This window comes from Suricata suricatta, chromosome 14 (assembly GCF_006229205.1).
Source record: "Suricata suricatta isolate VVHF042 chromosome 14, meerkat_22Aug2017_6uvM2_HiC, whole genome shotgun sequence".
Classification (NCBI taxonomy): domain Eukaryota; kingdom Metazoa; phylum Chordata; class Mammalia; order Carnivora; family Herpestidae; genus Suricata; species Suricata suricatta.
The window spans coordinates 13,323,943-13,344,384 of NC_043713.1; the positions used below are offsets into that span (position 1 = coordinate 13,323,943).

At 45.1% G+C, this 20,442-nt stretch overlaps 1 protein-coding gene across 1 annotated transcript in view; it reads right to left on the reverse strand.

Moving 5' to 3' along the window:
• ZCCHC2 (zinc finger CCHC-type containing 2) overlaps positions 1-20,436 on the reverse strand; it is a 58,338-nt gene extending 37,902 nt beyond the window's left edge. The window contains exons 1-4 of the mRNA XM_029921752.1: positions 19,732-20,436; positions 5,827-5,938; positions 2,720-2,796; positions 366-437 (exon numbers count right to left, since the gene is read on the reverse strand). Coding sequence (XP_029777612.1) covers positions 366-437; positions 2,720-2,796; positions 5,827-5,938; positions 19,732-20,436 — 966 coding nt within the window. The remainder of the gene's footprint in view (positions 1-365; positions 438-2,719; positions 2,797-5,826; positions 5,939-19,731) is intronic.
• Positions 20,437-20,442: the final 6 nt, after the last annotated feature.

A 20,442-nucleotide genomic window follows, 5' to 3' on the forward strand; every position in this document is an offset into this window, starting at 1 on the left:
AGGTCCCTGGAGGCGGCCGAAGGGCCACAACAAAGTCTAACCAGCCGGCACGGGTCGTGCGACCACAGCCTTCCGCAGGAAGTGCCCCCGCAAACAGCCACCATCCACAGGTCTACCTCGGCGAGGACCCGGAATAAGGCTCCATTTTTTTTTTTTAATGCGGAAAATCCTTAGTTTGCTTATATCAGTAATGTAAGAAAAACTTACATTTAGAATCACATGACATTTTCTGCAGGCAACAGAGAGTTTTAAGTCAACCCTTTATATATGTGGTTAAATCTGCCTGGTGTCTGTTTTGATACTGAGGTTTTGGGATTCTATATAGTACGTAAAAATCATTTTAACAACAAAATCTATATTTTTACCTTCAGTAGAAATTCCTGTAGTTCTTGGTGGGTTTTTGTTACTGTTGTGACTGAAAGATCAGACCAATTTACCTGATTTAAAAAAAACACACATATTATATGGTTATTTCTTAGGCGGGAACCGGCTGGAAAAAAGCCATGTATAAAACAAAGGGCTTTAAATTTTATTAAGATTAACAATTAGAAATATAAAGTGCATCTGGCATTGTCAGAATTTCTTCAAAATTGTTAAAATTAACTGTACATTGACATATTCTACTCAAAAAACTTTTTAATAATTCCTTTCAAATCGCATGGTTTTTTTTTTAAAAAAGCTGTCTTTAAAAATACGACTATATTTTAGTAATTTTTCAAAAGGGAAAAGCTGCAGGACTCTAAGATGACACTTTGATGGTATAAATCTATATGCTAAGAAAGGTAAAAAATTGTACTTCCTGAAACTTATTACACATAAATTCTTCGGAGAAATAACTAGAGTTTACTGCCCCTCTTTGGTAGGTACTATAGTGTATTTTTATGGGGATTTATGGCTTATAAAGAGATTTCATCTTTATCTCAATTCTTTAAAATCCTATTAAAATGTGGGGGGCATATCTACCTCCAATTTCAGATGGAGGAACTAAAACTCAAAATGGTTAATGTACTTAGATGTGACCCTAGTGAGCAGAAGGGCCAGACTGCCATCTATTATGCCACTTTACCTCTTAGGTACTTTGAATTCCATGGCCTTGATGGCAGCCCACCATTAATGTCTACGTGACAATTATCTGAGCCAAGCAGACAATCGAACTGTGCAGATACCTAAGTCTCACCAAGCAATCATACAACGATTAATGAGATATTTAAGAACCGATACAAAATCGTATCTACTAACCCTTAAAACAAATATCCTTATTAACTGGCACATCTTTTAAATGTTTTTTAATTATTCAAGTTTGTTGAGCAGCTACTTATGTGAGACCCTGTCCTGAGTGAACGGGACACAAGAGGGGACAAGAAAGCCGAAGTCTCTGCTGGCTGAGGTCAGGGCACAGCGCGTGAGAGCCATCACAACAAATGCGTAGGTAAGAATCCCATCAGCGATCAGGACTCCAGAGACCACGAGCAGGGCGTGGTGCAGGAGCGGGATGGCACGTCGGAAGGGGGCTGGGAAGGACTTCACGGGAGGCTGTGGTTGAGCCAGCTCAGGAGTTGAAGACATGTGAGCTGTGCCATGGTCCGGGGACGACTGTTCCAGAGCTGGGCTGGGGATGACAAAGGCTCTCAGGAAGGAAAAAGCTAAGAGCTCCAGCAACAAAAGGAGAACCAGTGCAACTAAGCGAAGAGAGCAGTGGCTTGCGCCACGTGTTACAAAAACGTGAAGTGACACATTCAGAGATAAGGATTTAAAATGTGCAAATTGAGGATGTTTCCCACAAAGCAGAAGCCAGAGTTCTGAAATTCATTCACCAAATGTAGTAAGCAAGTCAGGTATGGTGGGATGACAGAGGATGAAGATTCCTGCTCTCCGTAGGATAATAACCAACTTGAGAGGAAAAACATGTAACCCAAATAGAAGAATCTGGAATGTTTATGATGGCAGTATGCCTTGAATGAGTGGAAACACATTCTACTCAAGGATCAGACATGACTTCCTGACAAAGGTACAGCTAAAGTGTGGCAAGCAATACCCTCGGGGAGGAACTGAAGTGAGGGAGCACAGAAACGTGGCGTCGGTCCGTTTGGCTTGAAGGCATTGGGTCCAACCTCACGAGAAAGGGCCGGACAATGAAGCCCAAGCAGGGAGGAAGAAGGAAGAGGTGGACAAGGAATCCACATTACAGGTAACAGGCAAAGTGGAGACATGGGGAGTGACAGAGCCGGACACTACGGTTAATTAGACAGCCGTCTGAAGGACAGAATGACGGGAAAGCAATTAGAGAGGAGAAGACGAGGCGACAAAGGCCAGGGGAAAAAACCTTCATGGAGAAAGAAGAGGAGGAGAAAAAAATCAGGGAAAAATCGTGCCAGGAAAGACAATGCCCATGCTCTTGATTTAAAAAATACTCGTGAAAATGTCTGTTACTTTTACCTTTAAAGACCCAACTTCCACCTTAAATTGAAGGCTCTTACTTATTTTGAATAAAATCGACAGAGCAATTTTAATGCAATACAATTAAAAACTTGGCAAACCATGCGGTACCTACTGAAAACAGCACCTTCCCTTAATGAAGACAAACTTCTGCATATATACGTACGGCTTCTTCTTAAATTAGCAAGCCCGCTGTACGTTTCCCCAAAGATCAGTTTTCATTTTTCCCACAAGGTCATTTAACACAGCACATGAGACATCTGTCGGGGCAAGAGGGGCTTACTTTGAAGGTGTACTCCCAATATTTGTCAGCCCTTTTTCTCTGGACTCCTTTCAACATGATCTTCTCAATGTGCACAGCTGAAAGAAAGAAAACATGCAGACTAGAGCACAGAGACTAGACACGTGCTTTGGTTGCCCAGTTTGACAAATGTTGAACGATTAAGCTATTTATCTTCATCTTTCCTACTCATTTTAAGCCATGAAATAAAACTAAAAAAAAAAAAAAATGCAGAAGCATAGCAACGTGCTGTTCACCCACAAATTTTTTTCTATATCCATTCAGCATGATGAGTGCCTAGGTTCAAGCATTCCGCTAAGCACCAAAAAAATAAATAAATAAAATGCACCTAGGATAAAGATTCTTTTTCTAGAGGATAATCTTCAAAACTGCTTGTTATCCAAATGACCACAAATACAGCACTTTACTCAATTATTTATGCTTGGTAGGTATAAATTAAAAGAGGTCTAGTTTTCGTTTGAATTGAAAAAAAAAAACCTTCAAAAGTAATATATTGAACTGATTAAGTTCCTTCCAACTAGGAATTTAAAATTGTTTAACATGACCCTTAATATCTTATAATGGTATTAAAAACATTATAATGAACTATGACAGTTCATTATAAATATGAATATAAGTATAAATTCTTCACAATGTCTTCACACACAGATAAAATCATGGTCATATGTTACATTAGGAACTCTGAATTGAACGAGGTAAGATGATCAGCTTGTTAATGAAGCAGGCAAATGTACAATCCCCCAAATTACTCATGTTACACAGCCTTTAATGAAAATATCATCTTGGGGCACCTGGGTGGCTCAGTGGGTTAAATGTCCAACTTAGGCTCAGGTCATGATCTCGTGGTTTGTGGGTTCGAGCCCCATGTTGGGCTCTGTGCTAACAACAGCTCAGAGCCTGGAGCCCACTGTCTCCCTCTCTCTCTGACCCTCACCCACTCATGCTCTCTCTCTCTCTCCCTCTCTCAAAAATAAACATTAAAAAATTTTTAAATTAGAATAAATAATAAAAACATCATCTTTCAGGAAGTAAATATCTTTACAAATCAAAATGAGCCAGTCTACTAACCAGGATATAAGGACTTAAGGGAGGAAAAAAAAAAACCAAAACTGTTGCTCAGGGTATAAATAGAAGAAACAGCACTTCAGCAATGAGACTGGCAGTAATGATCACGATAAAGGTCACAGAGAAGACGTCAGGAGAATGACTCCACAGACTGAGGTCACTGTTAAATTCAGGGGACAGGAGATGGAGAAGAAAAAGATTTACTTAGAGAGGAAGAAGTTAGAAAGGATGAAGCAGAAGACAGAAAGTAACAAATATATGGGAAGAATGAAAATTGCTCTACATCAGGGAATGTGGGCAATGAGAAAGCAGGAAACATAAGACACAGAAATTTGCTGATAAGCATTCATAACAGACTGAAAAGATACCATTACCAGTATTTTGTGCCAACATTCCTTATATAGTGTTTGGTGGCCCGCTTCTAGGATAATTTCCCCTCAGTAGGTGAGAAAAGTTGAGGATGGAAACAAAATCTCAAATGCCAGGTGAGAAGCCTGAACGGCACGGCGGCAGCACGACAGAGGCTGGGGGGGAGCGGGGGGAGGGCCTGCCACTTCCAAAGGCTTTTCTATTAACTTATGTAAGGGACGATGCTATTTAATAAAAACCATCTGAACGAATCTATACTCGGACATACAAAGCAGCTCCACTTCTGCAAATCAGTGGGCTACGGGGTAGGGACCGCCAGGGCATGACGTGTAAGGGAACATGGTCGGGTCTTCAGCCTTGGTCTCGAGTTACCCCTGTGATGACCGGATCGGAACAAGAGGAAGATGAAAGTAGGGTGGGAAATGGCTGGTAACAGGAGGCCCTCCAACTCTCATAAGTTAAAACTAAGAAGCACAGATTACATACATTTGTTTAAAAATAAGGAACATAAGAAAAATCATCTATAGTACCATGTTATGGGTTGGTTGGTAGCATTTGGATATAGTCTTTTGTTCTTCTAAAATATTTTTATTAAAAAGAAGAAAAAGACCTTTATTGTAAAAGCAAACTCTGCTTTAGGTTACTCACGGATGCAGTGAGCCTGGTTGAAGGAATCTATGAGTCAAGTAGTTTCACAGTCTTTCTTTTTTTTATATATATATTTTTTACATCTACATATTATTGAGAGACAGAGACAGACCACGAATGGGGTAGGGGCAGAGAGAGGAGACACAGAACGTGAAGCAGGCTCCAGGTTCTGAGCTAGCTGTCAGCACAGAGCCTGACACGGGGCCCGAACCCGCGAACTGCGAGATCAGGACCTGAGTGAGCCACCCAGGTGCCCTAGGTAGTTTAATAGTCTTGAATGGGCTTGAATAGGTAATTATGTGAACTTTTTTTAAAGGTTAAACATTCCTACCTAATGTTTCCTGCATGAGGAAAAATGTGTAACACAAGGAGGATTACTGACGGGACTGAAGAGCAACAAACTGGTGGTGATTCGAATCTGCTACGAGTGAGTGTGACGCACACATCCTAGGCTGCCCAGGGCGCATCTACGCTTTTCGTTTCTATCTTCCCCTCAACAACCATTCCCTCAGGGTAATGGACCCCCGAAATAGGAAGAGAAGGGAGTATCTGAACTCCTTCCTTTGCAGATGCCGATGTCCTTTCAAGTCCCCCGTCCCAGGCCCCCTTCAAGCTGCATCACCGCCGGGGCACAGTAAGACACTGCTTCACCGCCTCACAGTGAACTTCTGCAACATCTCTTTTTTCAGTAGATGCTGAGCACGTGCTCCAGATAAAGCCCTCTCCCAAATACTTCAGGAACCTATTTAGGATTCTGCCCTCCGGAAGTGCGTGACTAGATTTAAGACAACCGACCACGAGGCAGAACCAGGTCAGCACAAGCCAGGCTGGGCCAAGTGGGGCCACGTAGGGGCCCGGATGCAGACTCACAAAGGTGGGGGGCTGGCGTCTGAGCCAAACCTAGGACCCATAGGATTTCTCTATCCCAAAGAGAGAGAGAGGAGAGAGAGTTAACCAGTGTAAACAGCGCTCTGCAAGCCTCCCCAGAAAGTGGGCACAAAACCTACCTTCTCGCTGGGCTCTGTGCGGCGCCCCAGGAAGGCCGTCGCGAGGTGTCAGGGCTTGCTCTAGCACGCTGGTCTCCTCGCTCTGCGGGAAGTCACCGGGGGCGGCGTCACCCTGGAGAAGAAAGAGGGACACGTGTTCATCCGCCCCACAGACTCAGAACAGAAACCTCCGTACAAACAGCCAGAGGTAAGTCCTCTCCTTTTAACAGAAACTATCTTGACAGCAATTGTTAGAGATCAAATAGGTGATTACACATTAAGGGCGGAAAGGCACAAATTGTAAAAGGTATTCACCAGTAAGGCAAAGGAGAAGCATCAGTATTTATCTTCATTTGACAGTAATATTCTATCAATTCCATATTACACATTACTCAAAATTCCCAACGATGTCAATTCTAACCAAAGTGACCAGAATCAAAGGAACACATATAAAAGACGCTCTCCTTTATGCTAGCCCTCTATATATACAGGAATTTTTTTTACATTAATTACTAAGGAATTTTTATTCACGACTTGATTTTAGTGATAATCTAACGGGATGCTCTGGTAGGAAAAAGTTCTACAAAAGGTTAGTATCAGTATCTGTCAAGTCTTCCTGAACAAGAATGTGTACGGACAGTGAGTCTGCTGTAGCAAATTAGTAATGTTAAGCCATCTAACAGCAACTGGGTGCGCTGGGTCTGCTCAGCCCGTCACCGTCCTCTGTGAACGGGAGCAAGGTTTACTCCCAGGAGAACGGCTGCTTGGCATCAGAAAGGCCTGCTGACCCTGCACCCCGCTCTCCAGAGCCACGCGCTGGCCTGTGCGCACGGTTACGGCCACCCGCTGATGAAGCCAAAAAGTAAAACAGCCTCCTAACTGTTCTTTATCACCACTTGAGTCTTACCCCTTGAAACCACCTCCGTTTCAAGAGACAATCACAATTTTATAAATCTGCAATAAACAATACATGTCAATTTTTAAAAATTGTGTACATTTTGAAGGGAAGTAAAGAGAAGACCCTATGCTTCCCAAGAATCCCAATAAAAATATTTTGTTCTGCTGTCTAATCCTGCATGCCAGCCTGACCCTGGGTCTGGGCTCCCAGGTGACAGCTCTATTTCTGGGAATAAAGCAGCACATCAGATCCTCCTGGGAGCTCAGCTTCAGCCTTATAGCCTGTCTTCCTGCAGAAACCCAAAGAAGTAAGCATTTGTCTCTACAGAGCCGCTTAATGAGAAGGAGACAGGATTGCATTCACCAATTTTCAGTTTTTAAATTACAGTTTTAAAAAGGTACACACAGGAATTCTAACAGCAACAAACTTACCTAAATCCTATTCCAGACCATATAATCATTTACTGAAAAGGACTAAAAGCACATTGGCCTAACAGTGCTGTAAAGACTTCACAAATCGATATAAATAAAGTGCCATAATCCTCTCCAATACCATGTTAGCTAGAAGAAATTTAGTTGACTATGTCGACCATTTTTTATAGGATATTTTTCTACATTGCTCGTATGTGGTTCATAAACTAAAAATAGCACCTCCAAAAAGGAAAATAGGCAAAAAACAATTTTCATGTGGGAAATGCAATCAAAACCACAATGAGATGCCACTTCACACCTATTAAGGTGGCTATCATCCAAAAACACAGAAAACAACAACTACTGGCAAGGATGTGGAAAACAGAGCGGCCACGGCCGCGGCGGAAGTGGCACACAGTCCCTCAGAAGCTTAAGCAGCGTTCCCCCACGGCCCAGCGATCCCTCCCCGAGGCGTACTCTCAGAAGTGGAAGCAAGGCCCTGAACAAATAGTTTTCTCATAGTGGCACCACTCCCCATAGCCAAAAGGTGGAAACTCAAATGCTCCGTGACGGGTGAACAGAAAAACAAAATGTGGCATACACACGCTCTGAGTATCTGAGTACTATTCGGCCTAAAAAACACGTGTTACAACATGGATGAATCTTGAGGACTTTACATGCTAAGCGAAATAAGCCAGGCACAAAAGGACAAATATTGCATAATTCCATTTAAATGAAGTGCCTCAAACAGTCACAATCAGAAAGTAGAAATAATGGTTACCAGGGGGGCACCTGGGCAGCTCAGTCGGTTAAGCATCCGACTTCAGCTCAGATCATGATCTCACAGTTTGTGGGTTTGAGCCTCACGTCAGGCTGTCTGCTGACAGCTCAGAGCCTGGAGCCTGTTTCAGATTCTCTTGTCTTCCCCTCTCTCACTCTGGCGCGCTCTCTCTCAAAAATAAACAATTAAAAAAATTTTTTTAAATAAAACGAAACAGTGGTTACCAGGGCCTACAGTAAAAGAAGGGGGAGGAGGAATATTTGCCTAACAGATATAGAGGTTCCATCTGGGATAAAAGAAAAGTTCTGGAAATGGAAAGTGGCGATGGCTGCACAATAACGCGAATGGACTTAACGCTATTGAATCGTACACTCAAAAAGGTGTCAAAATGGCAAATTTTATGCTCTATGTATTTTGCCACAATAAAAAATGTTTAAAATAATTTTATTATGTTGCCTCCACAAATAATATGATGAAACAAACATCAGAGAGTAGTTTGCTTCACAATCATAATCACATTTTTAAAGTCTGAAGTTACACACTAACAACCAAGAAAGGGCCTCTGATTTAATAACCTAGGGAGAAAAATGGAGTTTGAGTTTCTATCTAAGGACCTAAGTTCATCAACCCACGAAATACCTACTAATAACTAAGGACACCCCTAGCAAATGTCAGCATGCATCGATGCTAGAAGAACATCTATAGCGTCTAGACTAAGCTTAGAAACTATTTAAATTTTCATTAAACAAAATGGTAAATTTTATAATCTAATCCCTCATGAGCTATAGAGGTCAAAATCAAGTTGACTGATCTCAAGAGTGAATGGTTCTCCATTCTGCTGTCTCCCACTGCCACACTTCACATCACATATGTTTTCTTTACTCTGAGTAGGGGGAAGGGTGCCATTAAATCTGACAACTGCTGGTTTAACAGAATCTTATAGAGGAATTACACCCACTTGTTCTATCAAGTTCAGATTCCCAGGAAAACACACGATAGATGTCATGCCAGAATTGGCATTCTACAAAGACTAGTTAGATGGAAGTGTGAGGACCAAGTGACATGTAGAGAATTTTTCTCTGCTTGGATTAAGAAGATGAAATTTAAAAATTCTAAACCTGCAAAAATATGCACAGGAACACAAAATACATTAGACTATGTGTGCTCTTCCTTCTGTAACTCATCTGAGTAAAGCTTTTTCTGTCTACCGCACGCCAGGGCAAGGGGCTCCTGGTTAGCTCAAATCCATGCCATGGACCGCAGGCGGCTGGACAGCTCGTGCATCCGGAGATTACTCAGATCTGTTTTATACGTGTATAGTCATCCCAACGATAGACGTGCGATGTCTCCAATGTAGCGAGAGTCTGTGAAATAGTCAAGTGGCTGGACAGACACTCTTCTCTGGTAACATAGAACAAAGGTCACAATGGTCTTTCACTTTAACAAAAGTCAAACTGTAGATGGAGTTTATTTTAGTTCACCTACCAATCTTCTACATGCTTCCTCCAGTTCCCTGATGTAGAATAAACTAAAAAATACAAGATGGGGCACCTGAGTGGCTCAGTTGGTTAAGTGTCTGACTTCGGCTCAGGTCATGATCTCACAGTTCAGGAGTTCGAGCCTCACATCGGGCTCTGTGCTGACAGTGCAGGGCCTGCTTGGGATGCTGTCTGTCTCCCTCTCTCTCTGCCCCTCTCCTGCCCACAATATCTTAAAATAAATAAAACTTCAAAAGAAAATACCAAGGAAATCTGTATTTTTTTTTAAAAAAAAAAAGCAGAAATTAAGGCTGTCTCAGCTTTTTAAAAATGTCCTAACTTCCTCAGAAGTCTGTACATTCATCAAATGAGATGGAGAATTGCTAACATTACGACACAACAACATCCTATTAAGGTTTTGTGGGGGATTAAATATAGCTAAAAATACTTCGACACCCCTCCCCCTCCCACTGAAAGGTGGCTCTAAGTCCCCAGTTAGTGGGTCTGGGTTGGCTCTGGAGGCTCGCGTGAACAACAGAATGAGGGAAGGAACATTCTAGGATTGCTGAGGGCAGGGTGCGGAGCCTTGCAAGCCCGGGCCTCCAGAGCCACCAAGTAAAGAAGTGCAACTGCCCTGAGGGTGCCACCCTAGAGAGACCACACGGAGAGATGACTTCCAGTCCCCAGCAGCAGCTCCGGACACTCCGCAGCAGAGACGCGCTGCCCTTGCTCTCGGTGGCCTTGTCTAAATCCCGGGCCCACACAACTGAGAGGGAAAACATAATACAACAGTGTTGGTTTAAGCCAATTAAGTTTGGGGATAACTGGTTACACAGTTAACAGATTTTAAATTCTCTTCTTTCAATAACCGGGCTTGCAACTCAAGCAGATGTTATTATTTATGCAAGATTCATAGAAAGCCTTGCTTTGAATGTCAGGAAATGATTCGCTATTAGAAACAATACTGAGATGGCAAATTTTAACCACTGCGGTGGAAGCAGCCGGGGAGAACGGGAGAGGTGCTCACACCTCTTTGCAAGGCTGGGGCGGACAGGGCAGGCACCTGCCTCCTGTCTGCTCCACGAAGAGCGCACCAACCCAAGGTTCTGCCCGCACCACCTCCAGCGTGGAAGGCGGAGGCTGCGCGGTAAGCAACGTGGGAAAGCTGTACCTCTCATGACCGTGATCACCATTCAGAGGAGGGACAGCGACACTCAGCTGCTCACAGCCCACGTGCGTTTCTGCTAGGATCGCGGGCTCCCTTCCTCCCGAACTTAGTGTGGCTACAAGAGCGGGGATAAGGTGATTCAGCAAGATGAACGTGGCAGGAAGAACCATGTTAAAGCCGGGGTGAGCACGCTCTAGCTACTGAATGGGGGAGGGGGAGCACAGACAGTTCAGTGAACCTGTGTACTCTCTGCCACCACGGCCGCCAGAGCAGACCTGGCTGCAGCAACTGCAGCGACACAAGGTCTCCTCGCTGTGACACTTGTGCGCTAACAGCGGTGACCGGTGAAGAGTAGGCATGGCCTACAACTGGGTGGGTGGCACACGAGGACAGATGGAAACATCACTGTAACTTTCTGTGTATTTTGTGGAACTCTGAATTTATTACAAATTTAAAAGCATTAAAATTCTTGAAGTTGTCTTTTCCAGAGAACTGAACTTGCAGGATGTGCAATTAGGGAATCTGGCAAAAGGATGCTAAGGGGGTGCCTGGGTGGCTCAGTCAGTTAAGCGTCCAATTTCGGCTCAGATCATGATCTCACAGATCATGAGTTCAAGCCCCACATCGGGTTCTGTGCTGACAGCTCAGAGCCTGGAGCCTGCTTCACATTCTGTGTCTCCCTCTCCCTGCCCCTCCCCCGCTCACACTGTGTGTGTGTGTGTGTGTGTGTGTGTGTGTGTGTGTGTGTGTGTCTGTCTCACACTCTCCTTCAAAAATAAACATTCAAAACAAAACAAAACAAAAGAATGTTGATCAGGAAGTCTGCTGGGGAGGGGGGCAGTGGAGAATGGAAGACAAGTGAGGGCAGCAGTTTTCACCCCAGAAAAACGTCACTGGCCTTGAGGTTTTCCTTGTAAAGTTGACTTCAGGTTGCTGCCATCAACCTGAATAGCGCCATCTGTAGGTGGCGTGTGTAGCTGACAGGTGGACGGCTGGGACCTGTACATGGTTTGGACCACAAACTACAGAGGTAAGGAAGGCAGAGGGGGGTCGTAGGTAACGGCTTCCCAGCCCAGACTAAAGCTGGGATGCCCCCTCTCTAGCACTAGCATCTGTGTTTCCTTTACCAACCACCCTCTGCTTTCCTGCGACAGAAGGGAAAGATCTCTTGTCCCCTAGAACTAGAACGCTGAGCCATGAACTGTTAGCCCTCTGGGCTAGCAGCCCCCAAACCTTTACATCCTCACTTTGCCGGATGTTTTGCGTGAGAAGAAAAGAACACACCCATGGGCATGAGTACCAGAGGATCGAGAGAGGACGTGCCTCTCCTCCCCAGCCCATAGGTGCCTGCAACTGCCTCTCCTTCCCTGCCCCACCGCTCAGGAGAGGAGAGCGAGGGCACTGAAGGGTACTTGGTAGGAAGTGAGTCCTGGGCTCGGAAGCCTGACCACCAACGGCACCGCAGGGACTCCCAGCTCCTGAGCAGGGCCGCGGCCTTCAGCTCCAGTGGGGACAAATTCCTGGAAGCATGTACAAATGGAAGCTCACAGAGTTTAAAATGGATCCTTGACAGTGAGTGACTTATTGGTCGGTAAGTATGACAGACTGAGAAACACGGCACTGGACACGTGTTTACCGCCACCTGTTCGCGCAGGCACCTTCCCTACACTGCCACCACCACATGACGCCACCCCTTCCTCAGGCAGCCTCTCCAGAAGCATGGTGGCCCCTTCCTCAAGAAGTACTCTCCAAATAGCCTTGATCGTGTTGTCGCTTCTAGGACCAGCAGTGAATTTCAATAATTTGATACTCCGCTCTCTATAAACCAGTTACACTGGGGGAAAGTTACATCTCTTGACTAACCTACCAAGATATTCCTAACAAACACAAAACACACCCAACTCTTAGATTGTAGATGACTCACTTCAGTGACCAAAATAAGTTTTTAACTTGCTGATCCTAAGCAAGGTACTATTTCAACTCTGTATCTGACTCCTACTGGTCCTCTAACAAATCCTAAACTGGATATCAACTACAAACAACTACTCGAGTAAGAAAATGGTTTGTAATTTTATGACTTTTTCCTTTCTATCAAACATCATCCATAGGTTTGCACCAATTTATACACCCCACACACAAAAAAGGCTTAGTTAATCTGGACTATAAATGGTCTGATTTTAAAAGAGTAAATAATAAATACACCTATTCAGCATTTACTCGTGGAAGATTCTGTTCAAATATATTCTGTTCTATGCTTTCCACATAAAGAAGCAATTTCTTTTATTTCCAAAAAAGTTGTGCCTATAGTGATAGCTGCAAATAGTGTTAAAGTATCTGAGAAATAGAAACCATATAAGACTTAGAAAAAACCCACTTCCTGATGCACTTTATTTTAAAGCAATATATCATATTGGCATTTTTCAGAGCTATACCTAAAAAGCCTAGGCACAGGAAACTTTAAGTAAATTTGTATGATACAGGTTCCATCTGTCACCGCAAGATATGGGAGATGACTAAACACTACTTGAGGAAGACACATTTGGCAGGTGTATCCAACAGGTAAGAGGCCAGAAAGCTCAAAGAAGGGGAATACATTAGGAATAAAGTCCCAAAAGAGAATGGTGGGAGCGAGGATGAGAAAGGGTAGATTCAGAGTAGGAGGGGAAGGGAGACTGACGGTTATCAAGCAAATTAGAGTGATAACAAGTATAATCTCTCCCTGAGAGAACAGGATTAGTCTGGAAGATTTTTTTTTTTAAATCAATGATTCACACTTTTCATACACAGTGAAGTGTCAGTGGACGTTTCCAGAAGACACACCACTGGCGTGCGCACATCTTTTCAATGGCTTTCACGGTGACGTGCTGACGGCCTCCTCCTCTCACCAGACAGGCAAGACCCTCTGTAAGCCAAACCCTCTCATCTCTTCCAACTTCTGCATTTCTGTGCATCTGCTGCAACGAAGTTGTGCCGTTCCCTCTTGAACGGTCCACAGGTCAAAGGATATACACAACTTACTCTTGTTTCCCAAGCATCTTCACACACGTGATCTGGTTCACCTTCACAGCGGTTATATGCAAGAGACGGTGACAGTACCCCTGTTTTCTTCTGAGCAGCCTGAAGCTTGTAAAGACTAAAGTTGCCAAACTGACCTTTTTATAACCTAAATCTGACCTCAAATAAACTACTTCTTGAATAAGCATGAAATACTTCTAGGATTCAATAATTCAATTTTTAAAGGGGAATTAAAGGCCAAACGTTCCCCGGAGCATCGGAAGAACAGAAGGGAAACGGACTAGCCAGCAGCTCTGCCACCTGTAACACAAACACCCGATGAGGCGCTTCCCTTCTAGAGTCACTGTTTACAGAGACTGGCTGAAGGAGGCTTTTGTGACAAAGCGTTCTCTGTTACAAGTCCTCCATGATGGAAAAAAAGTCGATAAAAGTGAAGCTCAGTCTGCTTCGGAGGTACTGCATGTCTTAAAAAAAAAAAAGTTTAGTTTACTACTTCTCAAAGAAAGACAAAATAAGCTTAAAAGTCAGCCAATTTAGTAGCTTCTATAGAAACAGCATAACATGTTCCTTTATTGTACTTGGATTCCAAGCTGGGCTCTGAAGTAACAAAAAATTGTATAACTTAAAAATACTGCAAAGTAGCTTTAAATTATAGACTAGTTTCCTAACTGAATGTGAAAAGCAGATAAAGATTTAAGTATGGTTGCACGGGAGTTAAGATAATCCAAACACAGATGGAACACATATATTCACCTATTCCTATCCCTTAACCCAATATGTAGAGAATATGTATTTTAATAATTTGTGACCCAGAGAAACGCTTCCTTTGGGTTTATCTTACCTGTAACACACTGGATCTAATGTAAATATTAAAAATAACTGCCCCAAGGGCACCTGGCTGGCTTAGTCAGTAGAGCACATGACTCTTGATCTCAGGGTCATGAGTTCCAGCCCCACGACAGGCATGGAGCCTACTTAATTTAAAAAAAAAAAAAAATTTAAAAAATAACAACCCCAAATAAATGTCTCAAACCCTACCTTTCCAAATTACCATCCTTCCTGAACACCAATCAATTTAGAGGTATGGTGATAGGGAACAGTATGAAAAATATTACATCATAGGGGCTTTTAAGTGGGGAAGAGAAAAAAAATATGCCCATTCCTGAAAACATCTGGATGGCTACATCTTCGGGGAAAAGAAAAATACACTGAGCATGATTCTCAAGACAGGATGTGAATTAGTTTGCATCTTATCTCATTAATTCAGTTACCACAACCTGAAATGAAAGTTACTATCCCCATATCGAAGATAAGATTGAGGCTCAGGGACTTAAGGAGGCTGGTTAATGTCACAGAGTGGCAGAGCAGGAATTGAAGCCAAGTCTAGTGCAAAACCGGCTAGGCTATCTCGCTTCAACGCCTCGGGGAGCCTCTGCGGCACGGTTCCTGTCCCCTCCCCCACAAACATCACAAAAGGTAATAAGAGCAAAAGGTGTAGATATACCGTACTAGTTCATCTGAGGAAAAGAAGTTGCTCCTTCCCATCTCTATCGCCCTCTCCTCCTAGCGTGGTCTAAGAAAGACTTTCCCTACACGGTAGGGGAGGATCCCAGTCCCTCCCCTTTTCCTACTAAAGCAATCACTAACTCTGATACTCCAGGCCTCTTCCAAATGGCATTGATCAACCGAACTGCTTTCATACGTGGCTGCAGCCAAACCAACCTTAAATCTCCTATAAAAGACATGGCTGGTTCTGCTCTCCACCCCCAATCTGGGAGACGGTATGCCCACCCTTCTCCCATCAGCCTCCAGACAAGATGTAACTATTACCTATAACGGCCAACGTTTACTAAAGATCATGTGTCAGACGATGTTCTTCAAGCACCCATTCGTTCGTTTAATCCTAACAATCTTACATAAGTACTGTCATTATCGCTGGAGTGAGGAGTGAGCAAGCCTCTTCAGCACCCTCTGCTCTGGTGATACTATTTTCAAACGTAAAAAAAATCTCCCAGCAGTGGCCAACAATTAAGTAAAAGGATTTACTACCTGGGAGATTAGGGCATTCTTAAAAATCACTTTTAGAAAGAACGCTGGCATCCTTTTAGTGCCTAGTGTAAGAACAAGAGAAATCCTGCCTGCCGACCTCTCCTCTCCTAAGACAGCGCTCTCCCAGGACAAGCCTGCCACATTCATTCAGGTCATCTCAGGAGCCTTCAGGTTCAAACTCCTTTTGAAGGGCTTTCTTTTCCACGCTCAACTCTACCAGCACACTATGTGTTCTATTAAAATGAGTTGAGATTACTGCTCTGTCAAGTACCACATAGCTAATTAACCTGTGCCATGAGAAAGCAACAATTTTGCAAAAAAAATTTTTTTTTAGTATCTTCATTGATTTTTGTAAATAAAAAACCCACGGTCACTTAGTAGTTTGTTGAGTTCAAGTATGTTTTTTATGAGTCCAAACAACATTAAGCACTATCTACTACACTAAATAGTATCCAAAATTTTCAGTTTCTAGGCTTCATTCAAGCTATCTGCCAAGCAACTGTTTTGCGGATACTGAAAAGACGATCTGCAGAGAAACACAACCATACCCACAATATTAACCGCTAACCACTACTATGATAATCTGTATTTTATGTTTTCCTGCTTTTGTGTTGCTAATTGGGGTTTAAATCTCCAAAAATCAGAATATCCATTTCGATGAACAGTGAGAGCATCGTTAAGCATGCAAAGATAGGAAACTTCGCTGTCTTTACTCTTTTCAATGAAACTGCAACAGAACTAGCATCCTTTAAAATAGGCAGTTTTTTTGTTGCTATTAACACATTTATTTTGGGTTCCCTGTAATAAGGGACTCGTATTTAAAACCGATTTTTTTCAGCTGTGCTATATATGCACTCTGTAACTTTATGCACACACTAACTTTATTACAAATATCCTGAAACACTTAATATTGTATGTTGATTTTATGTGACTAGCAGTCCTAGCAGTTGAGGAACATGAACTTTACATGCAAGTCTCCGAAAGTCAATATTTAAGTTGTTATCCAATGAAGTTTTATTCTAAATCACATGACATTATCCAAATCACATAAGAAAAGTCGAGAAACGTTACTTTTAAATATAAAAGTCTACCTGTTGAATCTTCTTTCATTTTTCTAAAATGATCCAATGAGCCTATTCTAGTGGTAAGCTTGTGGTCTGTCACCTCAACTATTTGCATTGTAACGATATGTCAATCAACAGCTGCTGTCACTAGTCAACATGAAAGCATATAATTAACATAAGATCCATATTAAAGCACAGATTCTGCTAGTTTCTTACAGAAAATTTTAAAAGAGAAGCTGCTGCCTATTAGGGATCTAATAGAAGTCTTGAAAGAGCCAGGAACACTACTCCGAGCCAGTACACTTATTCCAATGGAAAAGGAAATTAATTCCACTTTATGTGCGTTTAGTAGGGATCAAAGTAGTTAAGAAAGTGATTCCTGGCCCAAAGTTACACATGCGTCTAAAAGGTTACTTCCGGGGCAATGAAAGGCTGCCGTAGGAATTTCCCCAGGCCTTGCCCGCCGCACGGCGCCCACGTGGTTCTCCACTCAGTCCCGCGCCTGACCCAGCCGGCGGAGGCCTCCGGGAGCCCCCGGGAGGCGCGGCCCAGCCTCGGCCCGCCCTCCCAGGGGCGGGGCCGGCGCCCCAGTCACGTGGGCGGCCGCAGCCGCCATCTTGCGAGGGGGGAGGGGAGGTGCCCCGAGGAATGGGTCCCCAAATGCGTCCATCTGTCTGCTGCGGCGAGTGACCTGGAGGGCCGTCGTACGCGCCGCGGCGACTTGTGGAGAGGGACGTGCCACATTCAGGCGCCTCCCTGCAGACTCCGAGGTGGGCCCTCTCCCGCCGGGAGCGCGCAGCCGGCAGAAGACCGAGGACCAGCTGGTCTGGACTGCAGCGAATGGCAATGCAAATCTATCCACCCCCATCAGCTGCCTTTAGAGTGACAGCTTGGGAGCAACAAGATCCACGGAAATGTCTTCAAGGCCAGAACAAGCCACAGATGTGGGCCACGGAGTCCACGCTAACAAGCGCAAAGTGCGGGGTCAGAACAATTTAATGAGACGTGAATGATTTGTTACGGTAACCCTAAGCTAGGCGTGAAAAAAAGTTCATCATGCCCCCAGTGTCTAAAAATAGCCTTCAGCGTCACCTGTAGTACGTGTATCCCCTATGATTTATTCACCCACTTCAAGTGATGGCCCCATCACAGGGCACTGCCTGAGAAATAATGATGTGCTGAAGTTAATGTCAGGATGCCCAACCCCGCTTTGCCCACTCCTCCCAGCACTCACTGGATGCCAGAAAAGGCCACACACTGCAGTCAAGATAAAAAATCCCATTACTCTAGGTGGCACGTATCTCTCCCCTTCTCTAGTTGCCTTCAAACCCTCTCATTACAAGCAAAATTTAACGGAAATACTCCTTGAAGATAAAATCAGAAATTGGTTTTCCTTCCTAGAATGATATGGATGGAATGATGTGACTGTTCCACTGTACCTACAACCCAACGTTATCTCGACAATATATCAGAAATTAAAAAAAAATAAGACCTTAGTATTGCTTCTGATTTCAGGCTTTCTTCTCCAAATTTAACGACAGTGGCTTATATGACTTTTTGGAATTAGTGAGTAGGATAAGAGTGGAAAAGGGCTTTTAACAACAGCATACACACAGCTGCATATTAGTAGTAAATAGACACTAGACCAAATTTCAAGCTCACCAAGAAAACAGAGTAGTAGCATTACTACATCGCAATTTGATAAAATATATCCTACAATGTGAGTCACTTCACAGAAGCCTCATTTTAAAAAGGAAGGGCTCAGCCTAGACTACTGCTAAATCCCTTCTAGCTCCCAAATTCCTTGATTCAGTGGCTAAGGAGTCCACACAGCCCTTCGAGAAATACAAAGCCCGGTTTGGGTTCCAGAGTACTGAATGACAGCAGATACATAAACTTTCAAAAAGGGAAGGGGAAAGAAAACCCCCTTTTCCAGTAGATCATCCTAGAGATCCCTAAGTTGAAAAGCATGGCAACCAAATTACCACCTTTTAAATAATTGTGCACCACGAAAACAAAGTTATTTTACATAGTTTTTACTGTACTGCACCCATAGTTTTTACCTAACTGAAATCTACTCTCCTCCTCTCCATTAAATTGTTAACGATCAAGAATTTTATACTGGGCCTAGATTATTCTCAGATGCTCTTACGGCTCTACATAATTTCATCTGCGTTAATATTTGAGACACATGATTCATCTGGGTTCTCCTCTACTACGTTTTGGTCTTTAACAACTTTCAGAAAACAACATGTATGCCTACATTAAAGGCCCAACAAATACCCCGGCTTCCAATCTGTAGGCAAGACTGGAGCTTGATTGGAAAATAAGTTACGCTAGAGGGAAAAGGGCATGAGCAGCCTACTCTAGGAAAGGTTTTTCTACCCAGACCTGCGCTAATACTCATCTAGTGTGAGTCGATTCGCAGCTCTCCACCTTCAGTTTTTTTTTTATGGGGACATCAATTTAGAAGCAGGAGCCAAAAAGACCCTACGACCCCTTTACGCTCAGGCGTTCGCGGCGCGAAAAGAGCCCCTTTGTGCTGATGCCAAGGGCAGCACGCCGCGAGCGCACCTTCCCAACACCTCGCGAGGGGCCAGGGCACAGCTTCAGAACCGTAACCGGAGCGCCAGATGGCGAGAAAGGGAAGGCGCTGCCCGGGGCTGGGCTGCACCTACCACATCTCCCCCAGCGCCTCGCCTTTCCCAGCACCCGGGGCGAGAGATGCTCCAAGCCAAAAATGGCCCGAGACCCTGCCTCCGAGAGGGGAACCGGGCTGAGAGCTCCATGTTTTCCGTGGCAACTCCGGCACGGAAGAGACTTCTAGAGCGTTCTGTTATGGCGGGTGCCTGAGTGTGCTAGGGAGGCGGGGGGAGTAGAGTGGAAGTGAACCGCCCAGCTGAACGAAGAGAGTTAGTATTGCGGGGCTGGAAGCCGCAGGGTGGGTATTCCGAGCCACCTGCGCCGGGTGAAGGCTCGGCCAGGAGGTGTCCGGAAGCCAGGCCAGGGAGGCCGCCGGGGCGGTGACCGCAACGCGGGTGCCGGGGGACTCGCGCGCCTTACCTGGGCCCGGGGGCCGGCAAAGTTGCACGGCTCCGCCTCCGCGTCCTCGGGCCCCCCGCGGAGCGCGGCGCGGAGCCTCTCCAGGTGCTCCCTCAGGGTGACCCGCTGGTGGAAGGAGAACGCCGGGTGCAGCGAAGCCATGGTGAAGAGCAGCAGCAGTTCCTCCTGGGCCCTGAAGCCCAGCCCGCCGCCGGGCCGGGACTCGGCGCCGCTGCCTTCCGGGCCAGAACCGTCCTTCTCTGCGTCCTCCTCGCCTTCGCCGTCCTCCCCGCGCTCGCCGGGCTCGTCCTCCGCGCCGCCCCGCGAACCCTCGCCCCGAGCCGCGCGCAGACTCTTGAGCACCGAGTCCACCTGGGGCAGGAGGCGGTGCAGGCGGCCGGCGGCCTCACGGTTCTCCGAGCCCAGCAGCGCCAGGTAGACGATGAGGCGCGAGCGCACGGAGGGCTCTCGGAAGTCCGCCAGCGGCCCGGGGTCCGAGAGGCCGTTGGCCTTAGCCTCGGAGTCGCGCAGGTAGTGGTAGTCCTTGCGCGCCAGGTCCTCCAGGCACGAGCCGAGGAAGCGCAGCTCCAGCGGGTTGCACAGGTCCAGCAGCCCGCACATGAACTCCAGGCGCTGCGCCGAGCCCAGCACCAGCCCAAACCACTCGTACACCCGCTCCTGCTCGCGCAGCGCCGCCGCGGGCCCGCCGCCGCCGCCGCCCGGCATGCCCGC